Source organism: Macrotis lagotis, chromosome 1 (genome assembly GCF_037893015.1).
Source record: "Macrotis lagotis isolate mMagLag1 chromosome 1, bilby.v1.9.chrom.fasta, whole genome shotgun sequence".
In the NCBI taxonomy this organism is placed as follows: domain Eukaryota; kingdom Metazoa; phylum Chordata; class Mammalia; order Peramelemorphia; family Peramelidae; genus Macrotis; species Macrotis lagotis.
Genome location: NC_133658.1, coordinates 757,192,740 through 757,219,723, shown reverse-complemented (window position 1 = coordinate 757,219,723; position 26,984 = coordinate 757,192,740). Strand labels below are relative to the sequence as shown.

The following is a 26,984-nucleotide window of genomic DNA, read 5'->3' as shown; positions in this document are numbered from 1 at the left end:
TGATATTTTAAAGATGATTACTGTGTGCCGTGGCAGATTATACCAAATGAACTCTAAAGTACTTTCGAATTCTAAGATTCAGTGATTCTAAAATCCTGCAATATAATGGGCATGGGTGGAGGGGGAGCAGTAAGTATTTCATATAGAACAGAGATAATAAGTTTAGAGTTGGAAGGGATCTCAAAGGACATTTAAGCTAATCATTTTGTGGGTGAAGAAAGTGAGGCTCATTGAGTTTAATTGACTTACCCAAGGTTACAAAACTATTTTATGGGATGGAAATTTTATAGGAAAAAGAAAAATACTTGGTCAAAGAAATAGAGATTGAATTTAATAGATTTACAGATATATTATCTTCTATAGAATTGTTACTATTACTGGAAGACAAGAGTAATATTAAAAATAATCTTGGAGGGGCAGCTAGGTGGCGTAGTGGATAGAGCACCGGCCCTGGAGTCAGGAGTACCTGAGTTCAGATCCAGCCTCAAACACTTAATAATTACCCAGCTGTGTGGCCTTGGGCAAGCCACTTAACCCCATTTGCCTTGCCTTGCAAAAAAAAAAAAAAAAAACCTAAAACAAACCTTGGAAAACTAGTTGTATCAGAATGAAATTCAACAGTAACTGATAAAAAGTAATTTATTCTTAGGAGGAAAAGCTCAACAATATAAAAGTAGAATGAGAGTGACTAGGGTTTGTAGTTAATCAAAAGAATAGGCAATGGAAATAGAGAAACATAATGAAAGGGAGGGACATGGGGACAGGGAGAGGCAGAGTTTATTAAAGTTTTACTAGGTGCCATACACTATGTTAAGATACTGGTTGTATGCCTTCTGTTGTATTTCTTGGTTAGACCCAAACTGGTATATTATGTCTCATTCATTTATTGTACTTTTAAAAGAACATGGAGAAACTAGTGAGCATGCCAAGAACATCAAAGATGATTAGGGAATAGAAAAAAGATCATGACATTTAAAATTGGAAAAGAAGGTCTGTGGAGTCTAATTCTCTCATTTTACAGTGGAGACCCAGAGAAGTTGTTGCTTCTGGGTAATAAATAGCAGGATCAGAATCTGAATTCAGATTCTTTGATTCCATATCCTTTACTCCTTTATACTACACTACCTCTTTTATAAGATGAAGGTGAAACAAATTAGAATTAATTTTCCTGGAGAAGGGCTCCTCAAAGGTGACTGGAACACCATCTTCTTTAATAAGAAGGTTTAGTAAGTGAATTGCTTATCAGTTGTTTTCCATGTTTATGAAAGATTGAATAAGAAGAAAGAAACTTACATTAAAGCTGGAAGGATTATAGCTGGACATAAAAACAAACTTATTAACCAACTGAGTAATAAAACCTTGAGAGACCTATAGAGGCTCTAGGTCTATTTCTGGAGGGCATCAAGAAGAGAAATGACAACCATCTGTGCTGGACTATTAGACATTTATTGACCCAAAGTCAAGGGGCTGGATTACATGATCCACCATGTCATCTTCTAGTCCAGACTCTGAACCTTTCAGAGATGCTTAAGGAGAGGAAGGGAGCAGTTAAGATGAAGTTATAAGTCCAGCTATGATGGAGGCCAGGCTAAAAAAATAGAGCGCATGTTGACAGGAAGATAGAAGAGATAGGAGGAAGTAAGAATGGCTTTCCAGCTGATGGGTACTCCAGGCCCTTGTTCCTGACTTAGTTACTTGTTCTGATTGAATTGTCCTGCCAAAGGCATATAGGTAAAGCAACAGATAGACTGCTGAGCCTGGGATCTGGAAGACCTGCATTCACCTTACTAGCTCTGTGACCCTGGACAAGCTATTTCATCTCTTGTCTACCTGAGTTTCCTCAACTGTAAAATGGAAATTATAATAGGATCTACCACCCAGGGTTTTTGTGAGGGTCGAATTAGATGATATTTGTAACATGGCTACCACAGTGCCTGGCTCATTGCAGGCACTTAGTCAAGGCTTCTCTATTCCATTCCCTTTTGCCAAAAATGAACAAATCTCAGTTAATCAATAGGTAATTATTGAACGTACTTTGTGCCCAGTACCAATATAGATATTGTGACACAAAAAAGGGAAAGATTCAGACTACTCCAAACCCTTTTTTCCCAGAAAATTTATGTTCATTATCTTCTCATTTGATCCTCCGTGACTTTGTTTACCTGACCTGTGGGCAAGATATAGAATTTTTATCCTCCTCTCTATCGGTCAATCTATATCATAGACTGAATGCCCACCCTTGACAAAGAGAACCCTGGAAAATCCTCTAGGAGAAAACCAAAGAAATAGTAGACATAGTCCTAGCCCATGGAGAATTTGCCATGTATTTCGACAGTCTCCAAATGGTTGATCTCAATGAGTGCCAATGATGTTTGTCCTTTGTTCTTAAAGGTGGTGCCATGACATTTAGAAGATGATGTCATGACATGCACTGAAATAGATTTGAGGTCTAGGGTGATAGAGAAAACCTCAGCTTTGCCACTCCAAATCTGTAGCTTTGGGCAAGTCGCTTCCTCTTTCTGGACCTTATTTTCCTATTGTGTAAAGAGGCAGTTGGACTAGTTTTTTTATATCTCTTTTAGCCCTAAATCACAGAGCCCGGTTGAAGGCTAGTGGATGCCATTACAAACCTTACTTGTTCATATACTGTCAGATCCTTCCTCTCTACTTAGTCCCCTATTGATTATAAGGATGCAAGTGAAAAAGTACCTGATTCTCCTTCTAGTGTGTGTTTGCTGAAGCTGCTAAGCAAAAAATGGCTCGAGACTTCCCTTTCTAACTGAAGAGCCAAGACACACACAGGGTTACACAGGCACCAAGGACAGGCAAGACTACATAAGTACCTGTAATGGTAAGGACAATCATACAGTGCTACAAACATGGCCATTTCTGTCCTCCTGGTCCAAGCTAAGTCAGTGCATTGGTCAGCAGTACTGAGTATCTGCAGGAAAAAGGTGTTTAGGATACAGATTTAAGAACAAACCCAGTTGCATCAAATATCGCTGATTAAAAATTCTGATATCCAAAATAAACATCATCAAGAGTCAGATTTCAAAAGAAGAGTTAGAAATTTGAAATGACCAAATCAAAATATATTTCAGTATATTAATTGTCACAAAAGAAATGAAAATTAACCACTCTGAAGTTCTACCTCACAATGATGTGACAAATAATTTTATTGTTGGAGGTATAACTGAAATATTCTAAGTTTCAATTTGAAATTATAAACAATAATAACCTTTGCATTATGCCTATTATGTGCCAGATATTTTATAATTATTAACTCATTTGATCCTGAAAACAAACCAAGAAAGTAGGTCCATTTTTACAAATGCAGAAACTGAGGCAGAGTGCAGTTAAATGACTTGCCCAAGGTCACAGACCTAGTAAGTAGGGGAATTATTTGAACTTGGGCATTCCTGATTCTAGGCCTTCTGCTTCTAACACTGTGCCACCTTAAATAAGCAATACAAAGAGACTAGTTAGACAATGACTTTCAAATATTTTTGCTTATTTTATTTTTTCAGTTAGGTAAATTTACAGTACATAGATTGCTTGACCTGATTTTAGGAAGATATAAAATTAAATCCTGCCTCAGATATTTTGGACAAGTCATTCAACAGCTCAGCCTCAGTTTCCTCATCTATAAAACAGGGGTGCTAACAATAGAAGCTATATCACAAGATTGTTGTTAGGAGATGACATATACCTATAAAGTTCTTGACATGCCTTAAAGCACTTTAAAAATATTAGTATTATTTTTAGATATTATTTATTTTCACAAAACAGATTTCAGTCTAGAGAAGTTGAAAAGCATGACTAATATGGAAATAATATGATTGTATATATCTAGCTGTTTTAGGGAGTGGGGAGGGAAGAGGAGGAAAGAGAAAATTTTGAAACTCAAAAAAGTTTACAAAGTAAAAAAAATATATACTTTTAAGTGGGAAAAATGACCATAAAATAAAGACAAAAAGCTTCAGTAATCTTTTCTTTAAAAAATCAAAGATATCACTGATTTTAAAGAACTTTACAAAAGTAACAAAGATTCCTAAAAGGTTATCAGACTATAAATTGATGATTTGGGGGGGGATAGAAATTATTTGGACATTTTAGAGAATTTAGATAAGATTAATCTGAGAAGACTTCTTGGAAGTACTTGAATTGGAATTATAATAGCTCAGAGATGGGAGCCCTACTCCTATCCATGGCAGCTTTTCTGGAGACAGGGTCTCTTTATAAAAAACTACACAATTTCCTTGGATACTGCTATAGTGAGTGATGCTGCTTCTCCTTCTGTGGCCTTGGGGTCATTGATATGGAAATGGGAAAAGGGCATGAGTGTATATGCATGATATTAGAATTGATGCCATTACCTTACCTCTCTCTCCTTCCCTGCCTTCTCCACCTCTCCAGATGGTGAAAGCAATCCAGGTTCTGAGAATCCACCTATTGGAGCTGGAGAAGGTGAATGAACTCTGCAAGGACTTTTGTAATCGTTACATCACCTGCCTCAAGACTAAGATGCACAGTGACAACCTGCTCAGGAATGACCTTGGAGGTCCCTATTCCCCCAACCAGCCCTCCATAAACCTGCATCCACAGGTAACATATATCTCATGATAGGCTTCCTCCAACTCAGGAGAGGGGCATTCTCCCCCCTTTGATTCCTTAGCTGAGCTGACTCAATAATGGGTGGGCATCATGAAAAGATTTGTGGATGCTTTGAGGTATCTGCCTCATCAACTTTAGTTGTCAAGGCCCCTTGGGGTCATCTAATCTATTCTAGAGCACAACACTGTAGTTAAGAACCTCTGAAGAGGGGATACTGTGAGTAGAGTCTCCAAATTAATGCTGAGGCAGGGACAAAACTGAGATTCGTTTGCTGGAGGCCAGACTCCAGATTTCACCTCAGACACTTAATAATTACCTAGCTGTGTGGCCTTGGGCAAGCCACTTAACCCCATTGCCTTGCAAAAAAAAAAACAAAAAAAAAAACCTGACCATTCTTCAGCTTCTTCTGCCTACTGGACACCTTCTGGTGGCTCTTATGTCTTCTCACACCACTTCTGCTTTGTCAGTGTGTTTTAATTTTGGTTCCTCACAACACTTGACCCCAAAACTTTGCTCATTTTGATTGTCCAATATTGCCTCTCCAGCTTCCTCATTAATTCCTCACTTATTATTGTCATAAAAATTACTGATAAGAATGTGCTAGAGTTTTAGAGAAGTTAGAAGGTAGGAAGGGCAGATTGATTCTGGATTCTAGATTGTGACAGACTATTCCAGTATCCTCCAATCCATAGCTTAAGAAGTCCATCAAAAGAGAGCTCTGCTGCCCTCTTCAATCACATAATGGAAAAATCCATTCACTGAACTTCCATCCAAGGATGAACTTCATCTTGGTGTTGTTGGTTCCTCTCCCAGAAAGCATCAAGGGATCCTATTTCTTCTGTAGAAATCCCAAATCTTGGGGCAGCTAGGTGGCACAGTGGATAAAGCACCAGCCCTGGAGTCAGGAGTACCTGGTTTCAAAGCCGGTCTCAGACACTTAATAATTACCTAGCTGTGTGGCCTTGGGCAAGCCGCTTAACCCCATTTGCCTTGCAAAAAAAAAAAAAAACCTAAGAAAAAAAAAGAAATCCCAAATCTACCATTTTGTACCTGTGCCACCTCATGCAATTTATCAACCCTCTTTAAAGTCCTTTTCTGTAAAGTGAGTATTGGAAGAGATGACCTCAAAGGCTTCTTCTAATTGAATCCATAATCCTATGCTAGTTGGCACAGTGCATAGAGAGAGCACTGGCCCTGGAGTCAAGAGAACTCAAGTTCAAATCCAGATACTTACTAGCTGTGTGAACTTAGGCAAGTCACTTTATCCTGATTGTCTCGCATCTAGGGGTCATCTCCAATTATCCTGATTCATAACTGGCCACTGGACCCAGATAGCTCCAGAGAAGAAAATGAGGACCCCCTCCCTCAAATCCAATTCACTTGCTTGTCATTGCATCACCTCCCTGATGTCATGGTCTTCTTTGGGAATGAAGGACAAACAGCATGATCCTATGAATAATACCTCCCTCCTTTGATTCTTCCTGTTCCACTTGGGGAGGGGGGCAGTGTTTAGGAGGAAGGCAAGGAAGATGACTTTATCTCTCTTCCTTCAGTCTAAACATATTGAAATATCTTCTGAAGAAGCTTTGTAATGACTCATTCTCTTCAAGCACCCCATCTGGTGGGATGAGAGAGGTGGGGAGTGGGTTCAAACTGTGAAATGCTAGCAGGGGTGACAGAGAAAGACTGCAATCTAATTTCCTGAGATCTTTTAAAACAGGGGCCCTCCTATACACATTTGGTCATATTTCCAGGACACTTTTGACTGTATATAGCTAGTCAATGAGAGGACTTGACTTTAAGAGAATATTTCTTTGATAGGGAACCTCCTGAGATTTTTCACCATGAAAATAACCACCATCCCTGCTATGTAAGATCTTTATGGAATTGGGAGAAAGTGAAAGGGGTGTGTGTGTGTGTGTGTACATGCACGCATGCATGTTGGGATGGGGGGACTTTGGATTATGTGAGGTGTGGGACAAGAAGTTTATTTCCTCTTTTGATTGCCTGAAATAACCAAATCATTTTATCACAGATCTGAAGAAGCCGCCCAAGCTTCTGTTTGCTAATATTCTCTTGAAATAGACTCATTCCTTCAGAGTCTTATTGTACTTTCCCTTATGATCAAAATTAGCAAGAAACTTGCATAAAAGAGGACAATAATTGCTCAACGAGCATCTCGTTTGTAATTTATTAGTTTCTATTATTGTGGGTTGCTATAGCAACGGTGCGCAGCCCCGTTGACGGGAGAGATTCGAGATAGGAGCTGAGGAGGCTGTGAGGCCTCACCAAATGGAGATGCACATTTTTATCAGTAATTTTCATGAAAATAATAAGTGAGGAGTTAATGAGATGGAAAGCCATCCTGTGGCTATTGTGAATTTTTTTTAAGTGTTGATCTAATTAGAATGCATCAGTCAGGAAAAGTAATGAGGATTTAGTGCCTCACAGAGATGTGAGGATCATATCAGAAAATTAGCACAAGTCTTTGGAAATAATCAGGCCCTTAGAGAGGCACTGGATTCCCCCTCCTGGGCCCTCCAACTCTACCTCTAGGTCTGGAGTTGGGGGGGGGGTGTTCATTGAGGAACTATATACTATGGAGGGGGGAGATAGAACTGGTATGACTTCTGGGCAGGCAGTAAGTGAGCAAAAGCAGTTTAGGAGCCTCTTTGGAATCCTATTCAAGGGCTGGGACCAGAAGGCAAGGTGGCTGTGGGTAAGCAGGATCTCAAAGAAAACTAATCCTACTGGTTAGCCATGGGACTTCAGATCTTTGAAAAAAAAAGGAAGAGGCAACTTTTACCACTATGATCTCAAGCTTTCACTGACAAGAGAAAAATCTGATCCTGGTGATAGATGTTATAAAAGCCCAAGATCTCCTCAAAGAAAGGAGGCTAGGAAATGATTAGGGACAGAAAATAAGGGACAGGATGAGGGAGACAAAGAAAATTAGGAGTAAGATGGGTAGTCCTTTTCTGGAAAGGATCAGTTTGTGAATTAATGAGTTTCCCATGAACTTCTAAAATACCATGAAATAAGAATTCTGACTTTCTTGGGTAGTAAAGTGAGGATCCAAGCCTTAGAGCTGGGGGAATGAGAGGTGCCCCAAAGGAAAAAGAAAAAGTACTCTGTGACATTCGTCATGGTTCAGCCTTAATCCCCCCCCAGCCTAAAATAGCAGCATTGCCTGGCTGGCTTGGGGAGGGGTCTCTCCCCTTTGGAACCTGATCTGAAGGGATCAACATTCCTTCTCCTCCCCCTTCCCCTCCCCCTAGCACTCTTCTCTTCTCTCCCTGCCCTCCCCAATACCCCTATCCTCCCCCGCCAGTTTTGTTGCAAACTGCTGGCTCATAGTTTGCCTCCATATGTTAATTTTGTACATTGGTCTTGAAAAATGAAAGAAATTTCATTTTTTTAGAAACCAGTCCTCCCACTACATTACCACTCTTTTGGCTCCCTCCTCCATAGCTATTTGCATCTACTACTGACTTTTCTGGTTAGGAATTGAACGGAGGGATGGGGGGCAGGGCAGGCAAGGAGGTTAAGTTACTTTTGTGGGACAAAACTATTTTTGTGATGATGCCCAGCTACAAAAGCAGGGTCCAGGGACTTTGGCTACCGTTGCTACCTTCCACAGGCTCCTTCATGAAACTTATTCCAACCCACCTTGAACCTTTACTCCCTCCTCTCAACAATTAAAGCAGTTATTCTCCTCAAAAGTTATTTAAATGTTCCATGAGTGCTAGTCTCCTGTTCTAGTCAAATTTATAGGCTCCTCGTGGGCAGGGTCTCTCCTGATATATCATTTATATCTTCTTTACTAGGAAGTAGCAGTTGAATTCAATTGAACTAGTAAAAACAAATGTGGTTTCTGATACAGGTCGCTAAGTTGTCTAGATGTAGAATGGGAAATATGAAAATACTTGTTCCTGATAGGATTTGAGTGGCGGCTAGATTGCCTATTGTTGAACAGGGATTCATGCTTTTAGGATTGTAACAGAATGATCTCCAAGATCCTTCCATATAGACTATTTTGTAGTTGGTAATTGCTTTTCTCTCTGGGAAAATCCCAGTCTAACAAGTGCTGGGGAATTTCTCATCTTTGTGTTTGGATGCCCTGCCTCCCCAGGGAAATTGTAACCTCCTTGAAAGTAGGTGCTGTCTTAGATTTCCTTTATTTTTCTACAACACTGAGTAGGTAGCAGACACTCATTATATGCCCACTGAATGAATAACTGCATTCTCTTAAGGCATTATTTTCAGAGGATGAAGGGGAATCATCACAGGGAGCATTAGTTTTCTGGGCTCATTCAAAGAAGGAGAAGTCAGAAACTAAGAGCATGCTGCTCACTGAGGCAGTGGGCATTGTGAAAACATAGTTTAGAGAAAGTAGAACTGATTAGAGGAATCAAAAGGCCTCAATTCGAATCCCATCTCTACTGTTAATTATGTGACCTTAGGCAAGTTATCTAAAGTCATTGAATTTTAGTTCTTCCCTGCAAAATAGAATTAAAATTCTTATATTGTGAGGACCCAGTAGTTCAATAACTAGCAAGCTGTGTTGAGGAGTAATACTAAGTTATACCCCTGTCCTGGGATAACAGGTACACAACTTAACTCCAGTCAATGCTAGGGTGTCCATGGAGCAACAGAGGGGCAATCAAACCTGGGAAGGCCTCAGGCAGAAGGAACCAAAGAAGGAGTAGCTTCCTATTTGTGAGGCCAGACACTGACTTAATCAAGAATTGTCCTGCAAAAAAGAAAAAAGAAAAAGAAAAGGGGGGGGGCAGTTGGGTGGCACCGTGGATAGAGCACCAACCTGGAGTCAGGAGGACCTGAGTTCAAATTTGGCCTCAGACACTTAATAATTGCCTAGCCATGTGACTTTGGGCAAATCACTTAACCCTGTTGCCTTAATTTAAAAAAAAATGATAAAATAAAAAGAATTCTCCTTCACAGGAAGAAGGAGGTAGCTTTGTGGTTCAGTGACCTGTGAAGCCACCTTGAATTTGCAGGGATAGGAGAGGAAATAGTGTCAGTTTTTATCCAGTGCAATCTAAGTGGACCTATTGAACATTTATTAAATATCTACCCTGTCTTAGGCAGTTTGTTAGACAGAAGGGATGTAAAAGGGAAAAAGAAAGAGTCCTTGTCCTCAAAGAATAAACATGATACTGGTCTGTCAAAGCAGCTCAGCCACTGTGTGGACATATAGAGCAGGAGGTGGATAGGAATATGTCTAGGACAAAAGTTAGAACACCCTGGAGCATTTGGAGATGCCTCTACAGCTGCTGATCCCTATGCAGGCAGGAAACTCGCCATCCTCCAAGCCTTTGTCCCTTACCCTGGGCTTCCAGCCCTCTCCACCCCCTCCCCTAGCTTAACACTAGGAGACAGGGAGAGGAGCCCTTTTCAGTCAGTGAAACCTGAGCAGAGCCTTCGGGAAGGAATGTTCCTTAAGAGCAGCAGCTGTTTCTTGTCCCCACAGTCCAGGGCTGCCTATCCCTTGAGGCTAGAGCCCCTGTCTACAGCAATATAGAAAGAAGATTAGGGTGGTTTGTTTATAGGCATTTGGCTTCTTGGTAGGCAACCTACCCTGGCCTTGGAGGTGCCTCAGGTTGGACCTAGGGGAAAGAAGGACAGCAGGGAGAGACTGCCAGGAAAAATCTGGATAGCAAAAGCTTCCTACCTGCTCAATCTACAAATAAATATTGAGTCTACCATGCTGCAGGTACTATGCTGGTATATTAGGATGCTACTATATTAGAAGAGATGCAAAGAAAGGAAGGACAATGTCATCTCTCAAAGATTTATTAATAGGTGAATTCAAGAGGCAAAACTTTACCTGGTGTGTAAGGAATCCCCCTCATATCCAGGCAGCTGCTGGATTGGTTGATTCTTTCTCTATAATATTTTTGCTACCTATCCCCCCTCCTCTTAATTCCCACAGCCCTCCTCCTGGTTCAAGTCTTCATCACCTCTCATCTAAACTTTTGCAACAGCCTCCTAACTGGACTTCCAGAGTCATATCTGCCCTCTCCAATTCGCCCTCTTCACCACTGCCAAAATAATCTTCCTACTTTACAAGTCCAATCAAGGTACTCCCCTGCTCAAGACTCTTCAGGATCTACTCATCTCATCTCCTTTTAATTTAAAATTTTAGTTATTCAGCTTGACATCTAAAATGCTTCACAATCTGGCTACCGCTTCCCTTCCTGGGCTTATTTCACATTATTCCTCTTCACATACCACATTCCATCCAAACTAGCCTATTCTTTGTCCCTTAACTTTTTATTCTACCTTCTAACCCCCCAGGCCCTTGAACATCTGTTCCCCCTGCTTGGGATGCAATCCTTACTCCCTGCTCTCTTAGAACTGGCTTTGGTCAAGGCTGAGTTTTTGAGTCACCTACCACTGAAAGGTCTACCAGTTCCCCATTTGTTAGTGCTTTCTCCCTTACAGATGTGCTTATCTCTTTATATCTTAAGGTTCCCCTCACCCCCTATAGAATGTAAGCCCTTTGAAGGCAGGGATTCCTCCCCCCCCTTTTATCTCTAGCACCTAATCACAGTGTCTGGCACCAAGGAGGTCTGAAAAATGCTCATTGAATTGGATCAGGCTACAAATTCAAAATATACAGTAGAAAGCTATGTGTGATGTGCCAAATGGATACGGATAATAGAAAATAAATTAAAATTTTCTTAATTATGTACTAGAGATACAAAGACCAAAAATTTACATTACCAAATTTCAAGGAGTTTATATTATATCAGGAAATAGGTTATTCTGATAGTTTAAAGGGAGGAGAAGAAAAGTAGATTAGAATTTAGAGAAGGTTCAAATCCTGCATGTAGCTTCTTCCTATTTTGGTGACATTTGGCAAGTCACTTCATCATTCTTGGCCTCAGTTTCTTCCTCTGTAAAATGAGGATGTTGAATTAAGTGGCCTTAAAGGTCACTGTACTTAAGATACTATGAAGTTACGGGTGGCTAGGTGGTACAGTGGATAGAGCACCAGCCCTGGAGTCAGGAGTACCTGAGTTTAAATCCGGCTTCAGATACTTAATAATTACCTAGCTGTGTGGATTTGGGCAAGCCACTTAACCCCATTGCCTGGCCAAAAAAAAAAAAACCTAAAAGATACTATGAAGTTGTCATCCTAGGAATACTGCAAATTGTGATGGTTAAGAAAAACTTTCTCCAAAAAGGTGAGAATTGGACCTAGTTTCCCTTTGGAAGTCAAGAGACAATGGTGAGCCCTGACTGGGGTCTCAAAGGCCCAGGAGCCTGACTCATTCTGGAAGACTTAGCATCTTCCTTGAAAACAGCCTTGAGCCCATGGCTCTGCCAAATGGATTAGCAGAGACATCTAGTGGCCTGAGAAGTATATGGCAAATCGGTGGGGCCCGGAAGCCTTTTCAAAAAGCACTAAATCTGGGAAATGGTATCTGGTTTCCCCAAATCTCTGGTTAAAAGGGACCTTATAAGGTCATCTAGTCTATTCCTCTGTCTAGACAAGGTGGCACCCAAGCCATCCTAAATAAGTGATTGGGTTTTTTAAATAAATTTTGTTGATTTATTTAACTTTTATGATTTCCTATATTTCCCAGAGTACCTCTTTCCCCTCTCAAGATGATGTTTGGAAGGATATAAAATAAAGGGAGTTTCTACCACTTTATTTCAGAGGACTATTGTCCTCACTCTTTAAGATACATCCCTCCCTTGCCAGTTGAAATCCTTTACTCTTTCTTCCCTGGCCCTTTGAGGAAAATGGCTTGAACAATGCAATGGAAATGAAGATGATTAGAGAGGTGCCCAATACACAGGATGCTCCCAAAGTCTGAAATTTTGAGCTATTAATAGCTTAAGATCTCTTGATTTAATTTATATAAGGAACTTTTCTGTGAGGAAACTTCCTCTACCCTTTCTGCTACTTACTTAGAGTACCAAGAAAGGTGAAGTGAATTGACCAGGGTCATATAGCCAGTATCTAGAGGCAGCATTTGAATGCAGATCTTCTTGACCTTGAGACCAACACTCTCCACCATACCATACAGTCTCTCAACAATAATAATGAATACTAATAGTAGAATAGCTAGCATATATTACCCCATTTGATCCTTACAATCTTCTGATGTAGGTGCTATTACTCCCATTATACAGACAAGGAAACTGAGACTGAGAAGCTAAGTAACTAATGCAAAGCCACCCAGATATCTGAGATAGGATTGAAATCTATGTTTTCCTGACTCTCAAATCCAGTCCACTGTGCCTCTAACTAACATTAGTCATTTGAATGCAGATTAATTTGTTTTTTCTTTGGGCTAAAGTCATCTCAATTCCTTTCCCTTTTCATTGTTTGTCTTCATCTTCCATGCTTCTATCATGATCACTTAAAAAAAGAGATTCTGAGTGAATGCAACCAGATTTCCAACTATGGTCAAGAATGCCATCTTTCCATAAATGCTCTAGGTGACCAGACTCTTTGTCTTCTCTTCCTATCCTCTTCCCTCTTAATCCTCCCTCCCCCTACCCTGGCCTTCTAGTCTCTAGCAGTGATCCTCTAAGGAAAAGTAAGCCATACTTGGGTTAAGAATGAGGGAAATGGTTTTGAGACCATTTACTCCCATAGATGCTTACTTACCTTTTTCTATTCTTCCTTAAAAAGGAGGCTTCCCTCTCTAAACATCAGTAGGTGGGCAGGATATGGGAGTGAGTGGTATTGGGGGGTGGGGGGGGAGAGGGAACACCCTTGTTTATTCATGACCTATGAGTTGTCAGGTCTAAGAGCATTACAAGGGTATTATTCTCATAGATTAACTCTACTGTTGGGTTTCTATGATTCTCCCTGGAAGCTGCTTAAGACATGAGAGATGAATCTGACAAAAATCAGTGACCCCAGACTTCTTGAGTTTACAGAGTTTACTTGAGCTATTGCTGCTTCCTTCTCCCCACTAGAAAACTGTTTCAGTGGACAGCAACCAAGCACTTGACTCCTTATAGATTCTCTAGCCTGTCAGAACATGGGGGCAATCTCTAGAAGGCAGCTAATGATATAGTGAATGGAGCCCTGGGCCTGGAGTTTGGAAGGGGTCAGTGTGTGTGTGTCTGTATTTGTGTGTGTATCTGAGTGTGTGTCAGTGTATTTTCAGTTTCTCTTTGCCTTTTATTTGGGAAAACTAAAAATAAGCTTATTAAAAAAAAAAATTCAGCCTCAATACTTACCAGCTGTGCAATCCTAGTCTTCTCATTTAACCTCTGGTTGTCTCAGTTTCCTCACCTGCAAAATGGGGGTTAAAGGATCAACTAAGATAATATTATAAATTCCTTTTCCCCCTTCCCTGGTGGTTTGGGAAGTTTAGTTTGAAAACTACAAAATGTGCTTCTCACATTTTTAAAGATGCTAAGGAACTTGAAAGAAATCATTCTATTTTAGACAGGTTAGCATTTACCTGGTTTAGAGTCTGGTGGGACCCAGAGTGAGATGTTGTGAATAGTCTTCTCCCCTAGGTGTTCCCTCCTTGGGAACGTCTTATAGATTGACCTGTGTTGGGGGTAGAGAGAGACATACTTTTCCCCGTTCTACCATGTTGAGGAATGAGGCCTAGAAAAGAGGTAGCTGCAAATCCCAAGTCACAAAACAAATCAAAGATGAAAATTCAGGACAATGTTGCCTTTGATGCTGGACTCCCTAGGTATATTAGAGTGGGAGTGCTTGAGACCCAGAGTGAATTTTGAGAGTCACACCCTACAAACTTAGGTATGGCAACAAAATTGTCTACTCTCCTGGGAAATCAGGACTTTGACATTCTATCCTTGCTCTGAATTTGTTTATGTGCTCGTCTTCATATCCAACTCTTTCCCTCATCTATCTGCAGTTTCATGACGTTTCATGTTTTTCTTATGCACTTCTATCATTATCTGGTTCCTTGTTTTAACTTCCAAAATAGATTATTTTTCTAATTTGGTGTTCACAGTTGAGTTTTCTGCAAGTCTTAGGTAGATGATCCTACCCTTAGCTTTGAGAAACAATGCTCTTTGGAAGTAGAGACTATGTTAATTCTTTACTGCATCACCAGCCCTTAGCAGGGTACTTTATAAATAATAATGATCATTGTAGCCATATTTTCTCATTTGATCATCTTATTAATCCTTTGAGGTAAGTATATTCATTTATACTTTAGAAAACATTTCTCACTGCAGTGCTATAAAAGAAAATGAGAAAAACATTATCCCCATTTTCCTGATGAGAGAGACTACAAAGTCTTAGAAAGACTAAGTGATTTGCTTACACAGGAGAATCAGACTCAACTCTAGAGTTCTTTTCATTTACAGGCTCACTCAGGAATTTATTACAGGGATTAGAACCCAGTCTGACAGTGATTTGGTCTAGGTTTAGTTTAGAGACTATTTTGCTCTATGGGTTAATTAGTTTCACAAAATGTCTAGTTTCATTTTATGGTTTATTAACTGAGTGGGTTTGAAGGAAAAGGGATTTTTCCTTTTCTTCACTAAGTTCTGAAATCATTGTAGTTTATTCCAGTTTGAGACATCACTAATTGTGCTTCAAAGACCTTGCATAGTTCAAGATACAGACCCAAGGCAGGCTACACATTCCATCCTATGTCTAAACCTGTAAATTCCCTGAATAATTTACCTGGGCAAAGCCTTTGGGAGAGTTCACACAGTCTTACCTCGATCCCTAATATTAGTTATGATAAAAAGTCAGGCGGTATCTTGAACCAAATGCTTGGCACACACTCTTAGGACTTGGGCCTGGGGCTAACCCTGGGAAAAAATTGTTTACTTTCCTTTTTCTTCCTTCTTCCCTTCCCCCATCTTGATCTGACTGCTCAAGATTAGATACCTTGTCAGGAATGCCCTTTACTCACTAATATGGGCCCCTCTATGTACCTAGGATTGATAGTTTCAGATCATTTCAGTGGGGACATTGGGGTTCAGGAGGAGCAAGCCATGTGAAGTGCATTGAATTAACCTAAGACTTGCAAGGTGGTAGAATGGATAGAGTACCTGGTCTGGAATCAGGAAGGAGGAGGTTAAATATGACCTCAGACACTTATTAATAAGCTGTGTGACCTTTGAACTTGCCTCTGTTTCCTCATCTATAAAATAACCTGGAGAAGGAAATGGCAAATCACTCCAGTATCTTTTCCAAGAAAATACCAAATGGTTGGGGCAGCTAGGTGGCACAGTGGATAGAGCATCAGCCTGGAGTCAGGAGGACTTGAGTTCAAATCCAGCCTCAGACACTTAATAATTACCTAGCTGTGTAGCCTTGGGTAAGCCACTTAACCCTATTTGCCTTGCAAAAACCTTAAAAAAAAATACCAAATGGGATCCCAGAGCTAGAATCATCTGAACAATAACAATACTTCCAAACAAGGTAAATTATACCTGGAGACTATCCCCACCCAACAGAGAGGGAGAAGACAGAGTTAAGAGAGATCAGGCTAGGTTTGCAAATCAATCCATGACCTACTTGCCCAAAGCTAGTAAGAATTTATGTACAGTTGAATCACAAACTGCTTTTAAAAAAAATCTATATTTAATTTCTGGATATTTCCTGTGATAATAAATTGGTTGGGACCTCTTGTTTATGAGCTGATACAATGAAGCAATTATGTGTTGGACTTGGCAACAGCAAGACCCAAGTTTTAATCCTGTCTCAGACCTTTACTCGTTGTGTTACCCTGGCTAACTCACTTAACCTCTCTCAATCTTAGTTTTCCTACCTGTAAAATGAGGCTAACCCTTGTTTCATACAGTTGTCATGAGGATCAAATGAATAAACATGATATTAAAGGACTTTGCAAACCTTGATAAGTTATTTTAGCTATTTTACATTCTGGGTTATTCCCCACTAATTGTGTGGAGCTATAGTATAGATCATACCAAATATCAGGCATCCCAATTGTTGAGTTTGAGTTATTCTGTTGAGTTTTAGTCTCACAACCCCTCTCCTCCAGAAAATTTACCTTTTTAATTTGGTTTGACTTCATCTATTTTACAATGGAAAGAACACTAGTCCTGTAGTGAAAAGACCTGAGTTTGAGTCTAGATTGTACTTAGAGAACTACTTGCCCCATGTTTCTGAGCCTTGATGTAATTATCTCTAAGATGGGGGCAAGAATGCTTGCATTGCAGCCATATAGAATGATACATGCTACATGATTGGCAGCTGTTATTTTTCCTTTTGAATTTTGGAACTGACAGTAGAGAGAGAGAGGACTCAGACATGAAAGAAGCTAGCCTATATTGAAGACTTGTAGCAAATATCATAGGTATCTTCTACCTTAATCCAACTTGATGCCTTACTGTGGTATAGAAGTGACCCCTGGTTCTTGAAGGCTATATAAGCTTGTGAAGTGAAAGCCCTGATATGTCTGACCAAACTAGAAAGACTTACAGTCTAAGACCTAGCAATGGATTGTGTACCTATTATTGAAGATTGGCCTACCCAGTACGGATTTTTTTTAAACAACAGTTAACTCATAAAACTTGTGGCAAGCAATAGAGGAATTGCAGTATAACTCCATTGCTGTATTCAGCAGAGGAAACCCACAATGATGATACCAATCAATAAGCATTTATTAAGCAGCTAATATGTATGTGCCAGACAAGTTCTCAGTGCTGGTGATAAAAAAAACAACAAAATGGATCTTGCCTTCAGGAAGCTTATCTTGCATAGACTGTTCTTAGAATCACCTTAGAGATCCAGAGAGATTATGACTTGTCCTATATTATGCAACAGTTTTTAGAGTTCCTCTCATCATACCTGGTTACTACTAGGGATTGTATATAGCTCATATGATGGGTAAACAGGAAAGCTATTGGATAGAGTTGGATTAATTTCTAAAGGAGGAATGAATGGGCACAGTAAGAAGAGAACTTTGATTTGTAATCCAAAAACTAGTTTGAACCGCAGCTCTCACAAGTGCTAAGGTATTGGGCAAGACACAACTTTTTGAAGCCTTATTTTCTCCTTTTGTAAAAAGGAAATTGAATTGAATTGAATTTTGTTTCATGTGTCTTCCGCATCATTATTCATGACCCTTTGTACCTATAAATTATGGGCAATACAAGAAGTACCAGTTGCCTGTCCCTGACCTCAGAGATCTTAAATCCACTCTGAGGAGTTATAAACCTTTGTTTTTACTTCTTCCAAGATGCTTACAGTGCCACTAAAAGGTCATTCTCACACTCCATGGAGAAGGAAGCCAAAGCATGGAGCTGACAGACAGTTCATTTTACTTAAGGTCATAGCAAATCAGGAAGGCGAGGGAGCCAAGAATAGAAGAAGTCAGGAGTCCTTGAAGGAGAGGGGATAGTCAGAGGTCTCGGTAAGGGGGAAAACAGCTCTAGAAGAGAAGTTGATTTATCAGCTGAATTGAGAAAGACTTAAAATTAGTGACTTTTACCTCTTTGAATACTTGTTGGGGCTTCAGCTGTGTCCTATTAGGTATTCTTTGAGGAAATTGCAATTGCAACACTTGTATTTGTAGCTATTTTAAGGTTTCACTTAAACTTTGTCCCAGTCTTCTTCTTACCCTATCACCCCACATGCTCTAATCTTCCCTATGGGTTAAAAACCTGAACCTCCCCAAAAACATGGGTGGGTCAGATTGGTTAAGTTTTTGCATGAGTGTTTTCTTTTTTCTTTTAAGATTTTATTTATTTTGAGTTTTTTACAATTTTTCCCCTAATTTTACTGCCTTCTCCCCACCCCCACCCCCAGAATGCAATTTGCCAGTCTTTACATTGTTTCCATGGTGTACATTGATCCAAATTGAATGTGATGAGAGAGAAATCATATCCTTTGGGAAGAAACATAAAGTATAAGAGATAGCAAGATCAGACGATTAAGTTATCAAGTTTTTTTTTCCTAAATTAAAGTTAATAGTCCTTGGTCTTTGTTCAAACTCCACAATTCTTTCTCTGGATACAGATGGTATTCTCCACAGACAGCCCCAAATTGTCCCTGATTGTTGCACTGATGGAATGAACAAGTCCATCAAGGTTGATTATTGCCCCAATGTTGCTGTTAGGATGTATAGTGTTTTTCTGGTTCTGCTCATCTCACTCAGCATCAGTGCATGAGTGTTTTCTTTTTTCTTCTCATCTACTTAGCTATGACCAAAATCTTGCAGCAGATCTTTGGATCTGACCAGGAGTACAAGGAAGGAGAAGAAAATATGACAACACTAAAAGGGATCTTAAACAATATTGACTTCAATCTCCTTATTTTGTACATAAAGATACTGAAGCCCAGAGAAATTCAGTGTCTTGTCCGGTAATAGAACCAGAGCTCCCCATTATGAATCAGTTCTTTTTCCACTATTTTTTCCCAAACAAAAACAAATTCAGGAATGACTTACCTCTAAAAATCTTCCTCCATCAATGTCCCTTTCTCTTACAAATCTGTATTTACAGGATCCTCTGCAGTCTTGAGAGAGAGAGAGAGAGAGAGAGAGAGAGAGAGAGAGAGAAAAGAAAATAGAAAAAGGACTTATGAAATTGATTTTAGACCAATTGCCTGATTTCTCTTTTCCTGATGTCTGATTTTGTTTGGAGGAGTCTACTCAAATCTTCATGTTAAGGAGAAATTCTATAGAAAGTTTTGGCAATCCCAAACATAAGCTCAAAGGAGGTTCTCCTTCCTACTGTTCTCTCCATCATTACCATAAAATTGAATGATTAAAAAAAAGAAGAAGAAAACACTCAAACAAATATGCATAGTTTAGCAAAACAGATTCATGTGCTGGTCACAGATGCTTATCTTATTCTAAATTTTAAACCTCTAGCAAGGAGGCAGGTCATCTGCTTCAAATGGTGAGTCCTCTGGAATTGTCATTTATCATTGTTATTGTTCAGAGTTGTAAAGTCTTTCTTCTCCTTTATCAATCCAACCCTAATCCAATAGACTCAGAATCATAAAACCTCAGGTAGTAGAGAACCTCAGCATGATAGTAGGAAGAGCAATTGATTTCCTTCTAGCCTTAAATCTTATGATGGTCTGCAAGAGTCATCTAGTCCAATCTGTATCTAATGAGGAATTCCCTCTACACTATGCCAAAAACAAATGTTCAGTGGCCCCTACTTAAAAATCTCAAGTGATGGAAAAATAATTATTCCCTGAACTTCAGTATTCCTCCTTTTACCTTTGATCAATTCTAATCATTAGGAAGGTTTTCTTTATATCCAACTCAAATCTATTCCACTAAAATTTCTTTTCAATGATTCTAGTTCATGGGCTCCATAGGACCTAAGAGGTCATTTAATCCAATCCCCTCTAATTTACATGTAAGGATTATGAGTTGAAGAGAGATTATGTGATTTGATCAAAGACACACAAGCAGCAGGTAGCAAGGATTAGTATTCTGAGTCTGATCCCTCTTCAGTACAATAGCCCTTTAGTACTTGTTTCCTGAGACTATAGTCCTCTACAGGAAAACTATGCCTAGCATACCAAACACATGTTAATTGATCAAACATCAACAGTTCTTTAAACCAATCCCCACATGGCATGGCAATCCTTTTTCCTCCCCATACCAGTCACTCTCCTTTGCACATGCCCTACAGTTTGTTCCTAAAATGTACAAACCAGACCTGAACTCAGTGCTCCAGCTGTAGTGTGACCATGACATAGTATAGCAGTATTACAATGTCCCTCGTTCTGGACACTAGGTTTCTCTCTATTCATGGAGCCTAATATAGTATCAATTCTTTGTACTGCTATGTCATACTTTGGGCTCATATTGAGCTTCAAGTTCCCTTACCCCAACCCCACTCCAGCACCTCTGGCTCATTTTATTAGCTAAATATCCTAGAAACTGATCTTTCCACACTTCTCATCGTGTATGGAAATGATATGTGGGGTAGAATTAGGGGTAGGATGTTAAGCTATAGAAAGGTGATTTGTTGAGACTTTTCTTCCCCATAGTTTGGGGCTATGTAAGGGTGAGTTGTGGATTCTAGGGGAAATAGTATATAAACTCAAACCATACCTCCCTTTACCCTAGGACCTCCTGCAGAATTCCCCCAATTCCATGACAGGAGTCTCCAATAACCCCCAGGGGATCGTAGTCCCAGCCTCAGCACTCCAGCAAGGCAATATTGCCATGACGACAGTCAACTCACAAGTTGTTTCAGGTGAGTATCCAAAGGGAAGGAGAAAGGGTATTGGGTAAAAACATGCAAAACCACTTGGAGGGAGGAAGACTCAGCAAATAACAGGCTGGAATACAGATTTGGGGGAAAAGCTAGGACTCAGATAAGAGAGCAAACTGAAATTTCTCTCCACTAACTATAGCATCTATCTCTGTCATTCATTCTTTATTTGCCTGCTCATCATCTGACTAGAAAAGGGTAAATTTAGATCAGAAGCCTCATATACTCCTGATAAGGAAAACTCTAACCTGTCTTTGAGTTGAAGATCAATTTCTAAATTTCTTGAAACCTCAAATCTCAGCTTTAGAGAAACTGGGTAATAAATTCCACAGGCCCTCAATCAAGCCAACTACAGCCAGGAAGGAGGGTCTTTCCCCCTCAAATGGCTTTTTGGCTTTAATGTCACCCCTTTGTGACTTCCTACTCCAGATTGAATTCCCTCACCTTAGCTCTCAGAGCCCTGATGTTTTTAAACTCATTCCTGAATCCTGTAAATCTGTGATTTTCTATGTTAATTTTATGTTAACTAATGTTAATAATTTCAATGTTAATAGTGGACATGAGCCCTCAAGAGTTAGTTGGGCTAAAGGCTTTTCATGTAATACAGGGTAGAATAGGGGGGTCCAAAAGAACAGTTATGTTTGGGGAGAGTCTCCCATGCCAGTATTCCCTCCCACATTACCAGTAATATAAAGTCTATTTTCTTTCCAGGTGGAGCCTTGTACCAACCAGTTACCATGGTAACCTCCCAGGGTCAGGTGGTCACCCAAGCAATCCCCCAGGGAGCTATCCAGATCCAAAATACACCGGTAAGTTAAGTGGGAGAAGAGAAGTTATCTGTGCACCTTCTTAAAAAAGTAATGACACAAGCAAGACCTTCTCAGTGATATAGAGTGAGGCTATTAGGTTGATTATGAGGACTAAGTTGACAATTCCAAAGGAACAGGAGCACATTTATATAATATTTGCATGTTCACTCCCTGCCCAGAAATCTCTTCCCTAAGGATGGTCATCCCTTTCTTCCCCCAAGCACCTTTTCCCATCCCTAGTTCCTATTACTTTTTCCTATTCTGCTTGTACTCTTGACTAACCAACATCTTGACCTAAGGTGAAAAAATCTATTAACTAGGAACCCCCCCCTTCCAGGAAGTCTTTCCTTCCCCTTTCTTCCAATAGCCTTGGTAACTACAAGGAACATGAAGGTCCTCGGGTGAGGGAAATAGAAGTTGCTGAAAGGGAGAGGTGGTCGTTGAGTTCGGCTTAGAGGGAAGAGGAGTGCCGTCAGGTTATTTTATTTCCCGTAGGGTTATTTGAGGCCAAGCCAGAGTTCTGAAGGATTTCAGCTGTGAAACTCTTGTCTAATCCAGGTCCAGCCCTCTGCATTCTTCCTGTTACCAGAGGGATGTAGTCAGTGCTATTCCCCATTCCCTCCCCCTCTTGGGAGTCTGTCTAGAAAGGCTTATATGCCTTAGGCTTGGCAATGCAAGGCTTTATGGGATTTGAGGTTTGTCTGCTGATGTTTTTTCCTCAACACCATTATCCCCTTCCCCCATTTGCTAGAGCCAGGAGCAGGGGTCCCCAAGGAAAAACTGCCTGGCCATTTCCTTACACACCAATCCCCTTTGTCCCTTTCCTTCCCCTGTTACCTAGGGATACCAGCTCTGCTGGTGGTTAAGCCAGGAAACACTGGCCTGGCTCCAGAAGGAAGAGAGGGTTGAGGCAGAGGGAGGGTCAGGAAACTACCGGGTCTCCTTCCTTTTAACTCTGGCCTCTAACCAGCCAGTCCTGCATTTCCATAATGGCCTTCTCATTTGGGCACAGCCCTTCTTTCTATCTTTTGAACTGTCTTTGAAGAAGACAGTGGTTAGAGTTGATATTGCTTTATTTATACCTTTCTGTGTCCCAGGAGCCCCCTTCCACCCCAAGAGGTTACCATCTCCTCTTTTCCATTTTCAATTAAACATTTATTAATTAGTAAATACTTATTATGTGGTAGATACTATGATAAGCACTGAATTTATTAAATATTGATCAATACCAATTGTGCAAGATTCTGCCCTTCTAGATTTACCTACCAATCACTATTCCCATTCCTATGTGACCCTGGACACTTCATTTGCAAAATGAAAGGGATGAACTAGATGGTACTTATTATTCTATTATCCCCTCTTTAGCCCTTCTCATCCCCCTCTATTGGCTTCTTCCTCCTTTTCATATTTTAATAAAACTCACAGCCCCTCAGCTCTGTGGGTCTCTGGCAGAGAGTGACCTGGCCCTTGAAGAGAAACTCAGCTGAGCTGGGGGATCCCTTAAGACTTCATGAAATAAGAGGAGGAGCTTCCTGGCTTGACAGGTTTATATCTCTGTTGACATTTGATAAAAATTATGAAAGTCACTGGGGATCTGTCGCTTCAGTGTTACAGAGATAAACCTGAGTCCATTTTTCAGGGCAAAAACCTTTCCTGCTCAGCACAAGCCCCTTTCTAATGCTATTTCCCTTGGGTATGGAAAGGGTCACTCACACCAGTGGGGAAGCCCTTCATATGGAAAACTTCTCTAGAGTAGGAACTTTGCATAACCACCTACATTCAAGAACACAAAATAATGTCTTTTTGTAGTTCCTCCTGGCAACCCCATTACACTCAGATACCTACCAGAATACTGGGGAAGCTCAAATCTTTATTCCTGACAGCATGTGCCCTGAATTCTAATCTGTCTCCTTTCCTGTCCTGTTTGAAATAGGCTGAGCCAACTAATATCAAACTTGAAAAGTCCTTTTAATCTTTTCTTTTGACACTAAAACAAGTGTCAAGAGCATTGGATTTGGCATATTCTACTTCTATGTGACTTGATCTATTTTTGCAGTCCCTTCACCTCTCTGGACCTTTCTTCACTTTTAATATAAAGATGTTGGACCAGAGTTTCTAAAGTCCATTCCACTCTTCACTATGACCTAACTCTTATCTGTGTTCCTAAGCAGCTCAGAAAATTTCTCCTCCCTAAAAAGTCCCAAAGGAAAAGAAGTCATGACATGGACTTAGTTCAAGTTCTACCTTTGATATTTAGTCCCTGTGTGACAAGTCATTTTAACCTTCTGGGTTTTCTCATCTGGAAAACAAAGAGGCTGGACTAACATGGACTAACTCTAAAGTCCATTCTAGCTTTAGATCTATCATGAATTTGTGATCCTAACCCGGTAGCTAATTACTATTCCAGAGAACTCACAGTGAAACATAGTTCTATTCTGACAATAAGATGATGCAGATTGTCATCTATTTTTTAGACATAGTTAATACAAAGATTTGTTTTGCTTGACTTAAACATTTCAAGGTTAGGAGTTTTGGGGGGGGGGGTTGGATTGTATTTTGTCTTTTCTCCAGTGCAAACAATGTAAGAAAGGTAAAATGTAGATTTTTTTATTCATTAAAAAAGGTTAAATTAAGCTTTTAAAAGTCTGTCATCCTATGATTATTAGGTTTTTTTTTTTGGGTTTTTTGCAAGGCAAATGGAGTTAAGTGGCTTGCCCAAGGCCACACAGCTAGGTAATTATTAAGTGTCTGAGACGGGATTTGAACCCAGGTACTCCTGACTCGAGGGCCGGTGCTTTATCCACTGCGCCACCTAGCCACCCCTATCCTATGATTATTAAAAGCCCCCCGAAAGGGGTTAGTATTCCATTTCTGTTGCCTGTTGCTTCACTGTCCCCATTCTGCCCAACACTCCTAGTATAATGTCTGCAAAAAACCAGCATGAGAGGAAAAGAGATGGCTAAGCTTTACCCCAGGGAATGTACCATCTTCTAAGTTTTCCCTGTGTCTAACAGGTTTATCTCTTTCACCATTGTCTAGTCTGAGATCAGTTCTGAGGTAAAGCGCCTTATCTCCTCCTCTAGATCTTTCTCTATTGTGTGTTTCTGCCTAGGAGCTTTCCTCCCCCTCACTTCTCAGTGAAGGAGTCTGATATGAGCCTGAAATACTATTGTTCTCTCTATGCACCCAGGATGACTAAGCAAATGACTTAGTGCTACTTCTTGTTTTCCTTTTAGATGATTGAGACCAATCTGCTTCCTGGGATCCCTTAAAAATGGGGAGGGGAAAACCTTTAAGAATAGAAGACATTTTCTTCCCACTTAGCTTTGAGGGTGGAACAGGGAGAAGAAAATGCTTATGCCCTTATGAAGACTCCTTCGCTAAATACTCTTTCATGGACCAGGGAGCATGACAGCAGGGCAGACACTGATCAGACTAGCAAGATGATCATTGTCCTTTGTTCTGAAAGAAGACCAAAATGACATCATAGTCAAGGTATAGCAATATATTGCACATTCTCTGAGAATCGATTCAAAGAGGAAGAACATTCCACCCCTCATCTCCCTAATGAAATATTTTGTTGTTTTTACCTACCCTGAATTTTTACCTGGACTTCAGCCTAATATCCTTGTTGACCAGGAGGAAAATAAGGTCAAGGTTAATATGAACCTTTTTTTTTGGTCATATAACAACTTGCTGATTTTTCTATCAAGACATGGCAGAATCTGACTTGATGAAGGAAACACTTGTACGGGTACAATTTATTTTTAAAAATCCTGCAGCTTTGAAGAAAATACTTTGGGCAATAAAAAAAAGAGAGTAAAGGAACAAAATACTGACAGAAAGCAGAGGGCTATGGAACTGAAACAGGGTACTTGGGTGTACTCCTTAGGATGAGACCCTAGAATTTCTCTGGAGTTTTCTGAGTCTCCTGGGATTCTTCATAATGACATAAAAGCCTCTAGACTAAGAAAATTTTATCCTCTAAAAGAAGTAGTGACCTTGTTCCAAAGTCAACCAGGTGTAGGTGAGGCAGTAAATGGACCCTTAGTTCTTAGAGTGTCTTTGATTCTGAAATCCCAGATCCACTTTAACATTCAACATTTAACATCCCACTTGGACACACAGAAAAATTAAATGATCTGTTTAAGATCCCTTCCCAGGTTAGCACTAAGACCAGTGATAATCTAGACCAACACCCTCATTTTACAGATGAGAAAGGTTAAGTGACTTATTCAATATCACTTTACCCCCCCAGAAATGACCAATCTGAAATGTAAATTCAGATACTGAGATTCCAAGTTCAGAACTGTTTATATCACAGTCTCCCTCTCTTACAGAGATACTTCTTATTCTGTGATTTGTATCTCATCTTCCAGTCTTCCAATTTCCTTTGTTCCTGATTCCTTGGTTGGCTTTTTGAACCTTGGGGGAAGTTTGAGATCCAAAAACAATCTCCTTCCTTTCCCCTACCCTACCCCCGGCTCATGTAGATATACATTCTTAACTGCATCTAAATGAGATTTGGACTCTATAGTTAATAGGGAGTTTGGGGACCACAAAGGCAGGGGCATAAGTCTGGCCTAAAGCCTCCTCCAAAGCACAATGTATGCAATCCCAGTCTTACCTTATATCACAGCCTGGGCCAGAGGGAGCCCTCCCAGCCTGGCATGGGACTAGAGCCTGATGTTTTATTCATACAGAAGGAAGGTTTTGATGAAACCTGGGAAAAGAGAAGTGGGTGGTGTGAAGATTTTAAAGTTGATAAGCAGGCTCAAACTCCCTCCTTTCCTTACTTACCTTCCATCCTCTCTCCTCCCTCTTCCCCACCTCCTTTCCTTTATCATCTTATACACCCCTTGCTGTGTGTAAGACAGTCTTGTCCTGGGTCCAGTTCTCCAATAGGACTGGGCTAAACAAGAGGTTTCTAGAGTTAGTTAGGTTGTATCTATAGCAACTATTCATCTCAGATTTTTCTGGGACAGTTCCTGATTTTATTTATTTATTTGTGTGTGTGTGTGTGTGTGTGTGTGTGTGTGTGTGTGTTTGTGTGTGTGTGTGTAAAAATTAATTTAAACAAGGTTTTGCAAAAGAAATATAATTTGTCACATTTTCTTTAGGGAAAAAAAATGGTAACATGTCTTAAGTATCCAAAAACAAAGGACTGGATGGGGCTGAGCTCTAGTGGAAGAAATTCCTCCTTCCTAAAGTTTCCCTATTCCTCTCACTTCTGCACAGAGTAGGACAATCTTCCCCATATAGCACTGATGGTGTCAACTAGAGAATTTTGAGGACACTCAGAACACAGTTGCTTCCCTGGAACAATAGAGTAATGTATAGTTTCTTCCTTCATCCACAAAGCAAATGCTT

General features: G+C 40.1%; 1 protein-coding gene and 1 long non-coding RNA gene across 2 annotated transcripts in view; one reads left to right on the top strand and one right to left on the bottom strand.

Moving 5' to 3' along the window:
* PKNOX2 (PBX/knotted 1 homeobox 2) overlaps positions 1–26,984 on the top strand; it is a 344,867-nt gene that overhangs the window by 293,724 nt on the left and 24,159 nt on the right. The window contains exons 7-9 of the mRNA XM_074216405.1: positions 4,417–4,605; positions 20,658–20,787; positions 21,517–21,614. Of these exons, the coding sequence (XP_074072506.1) occupies positions 4,417–4,605; positions 20,658–20,787; positions 21,517–21,614 (417 nt within the window). The remainder of the gene's footprint in view (positions 1–4,416; positions 4,606–20,657; positions 20,788–21,516; positions 21,615–26,984) is intronic.
* LOC141508097 (uncharacterized) lies at positions 7,971–26,333 on the bottom strand. The gene is made up of 3 exons (XR_012474342.1): positions 26,242–26,333; positions 19,014–19,081; positions 7,971–13,897 (listed from the first exon to the last, which is right to left on the bottom strand). It is a non-coding gene; the product is annotated as an uncharacterized LOC141508097 (long non-coding RNA).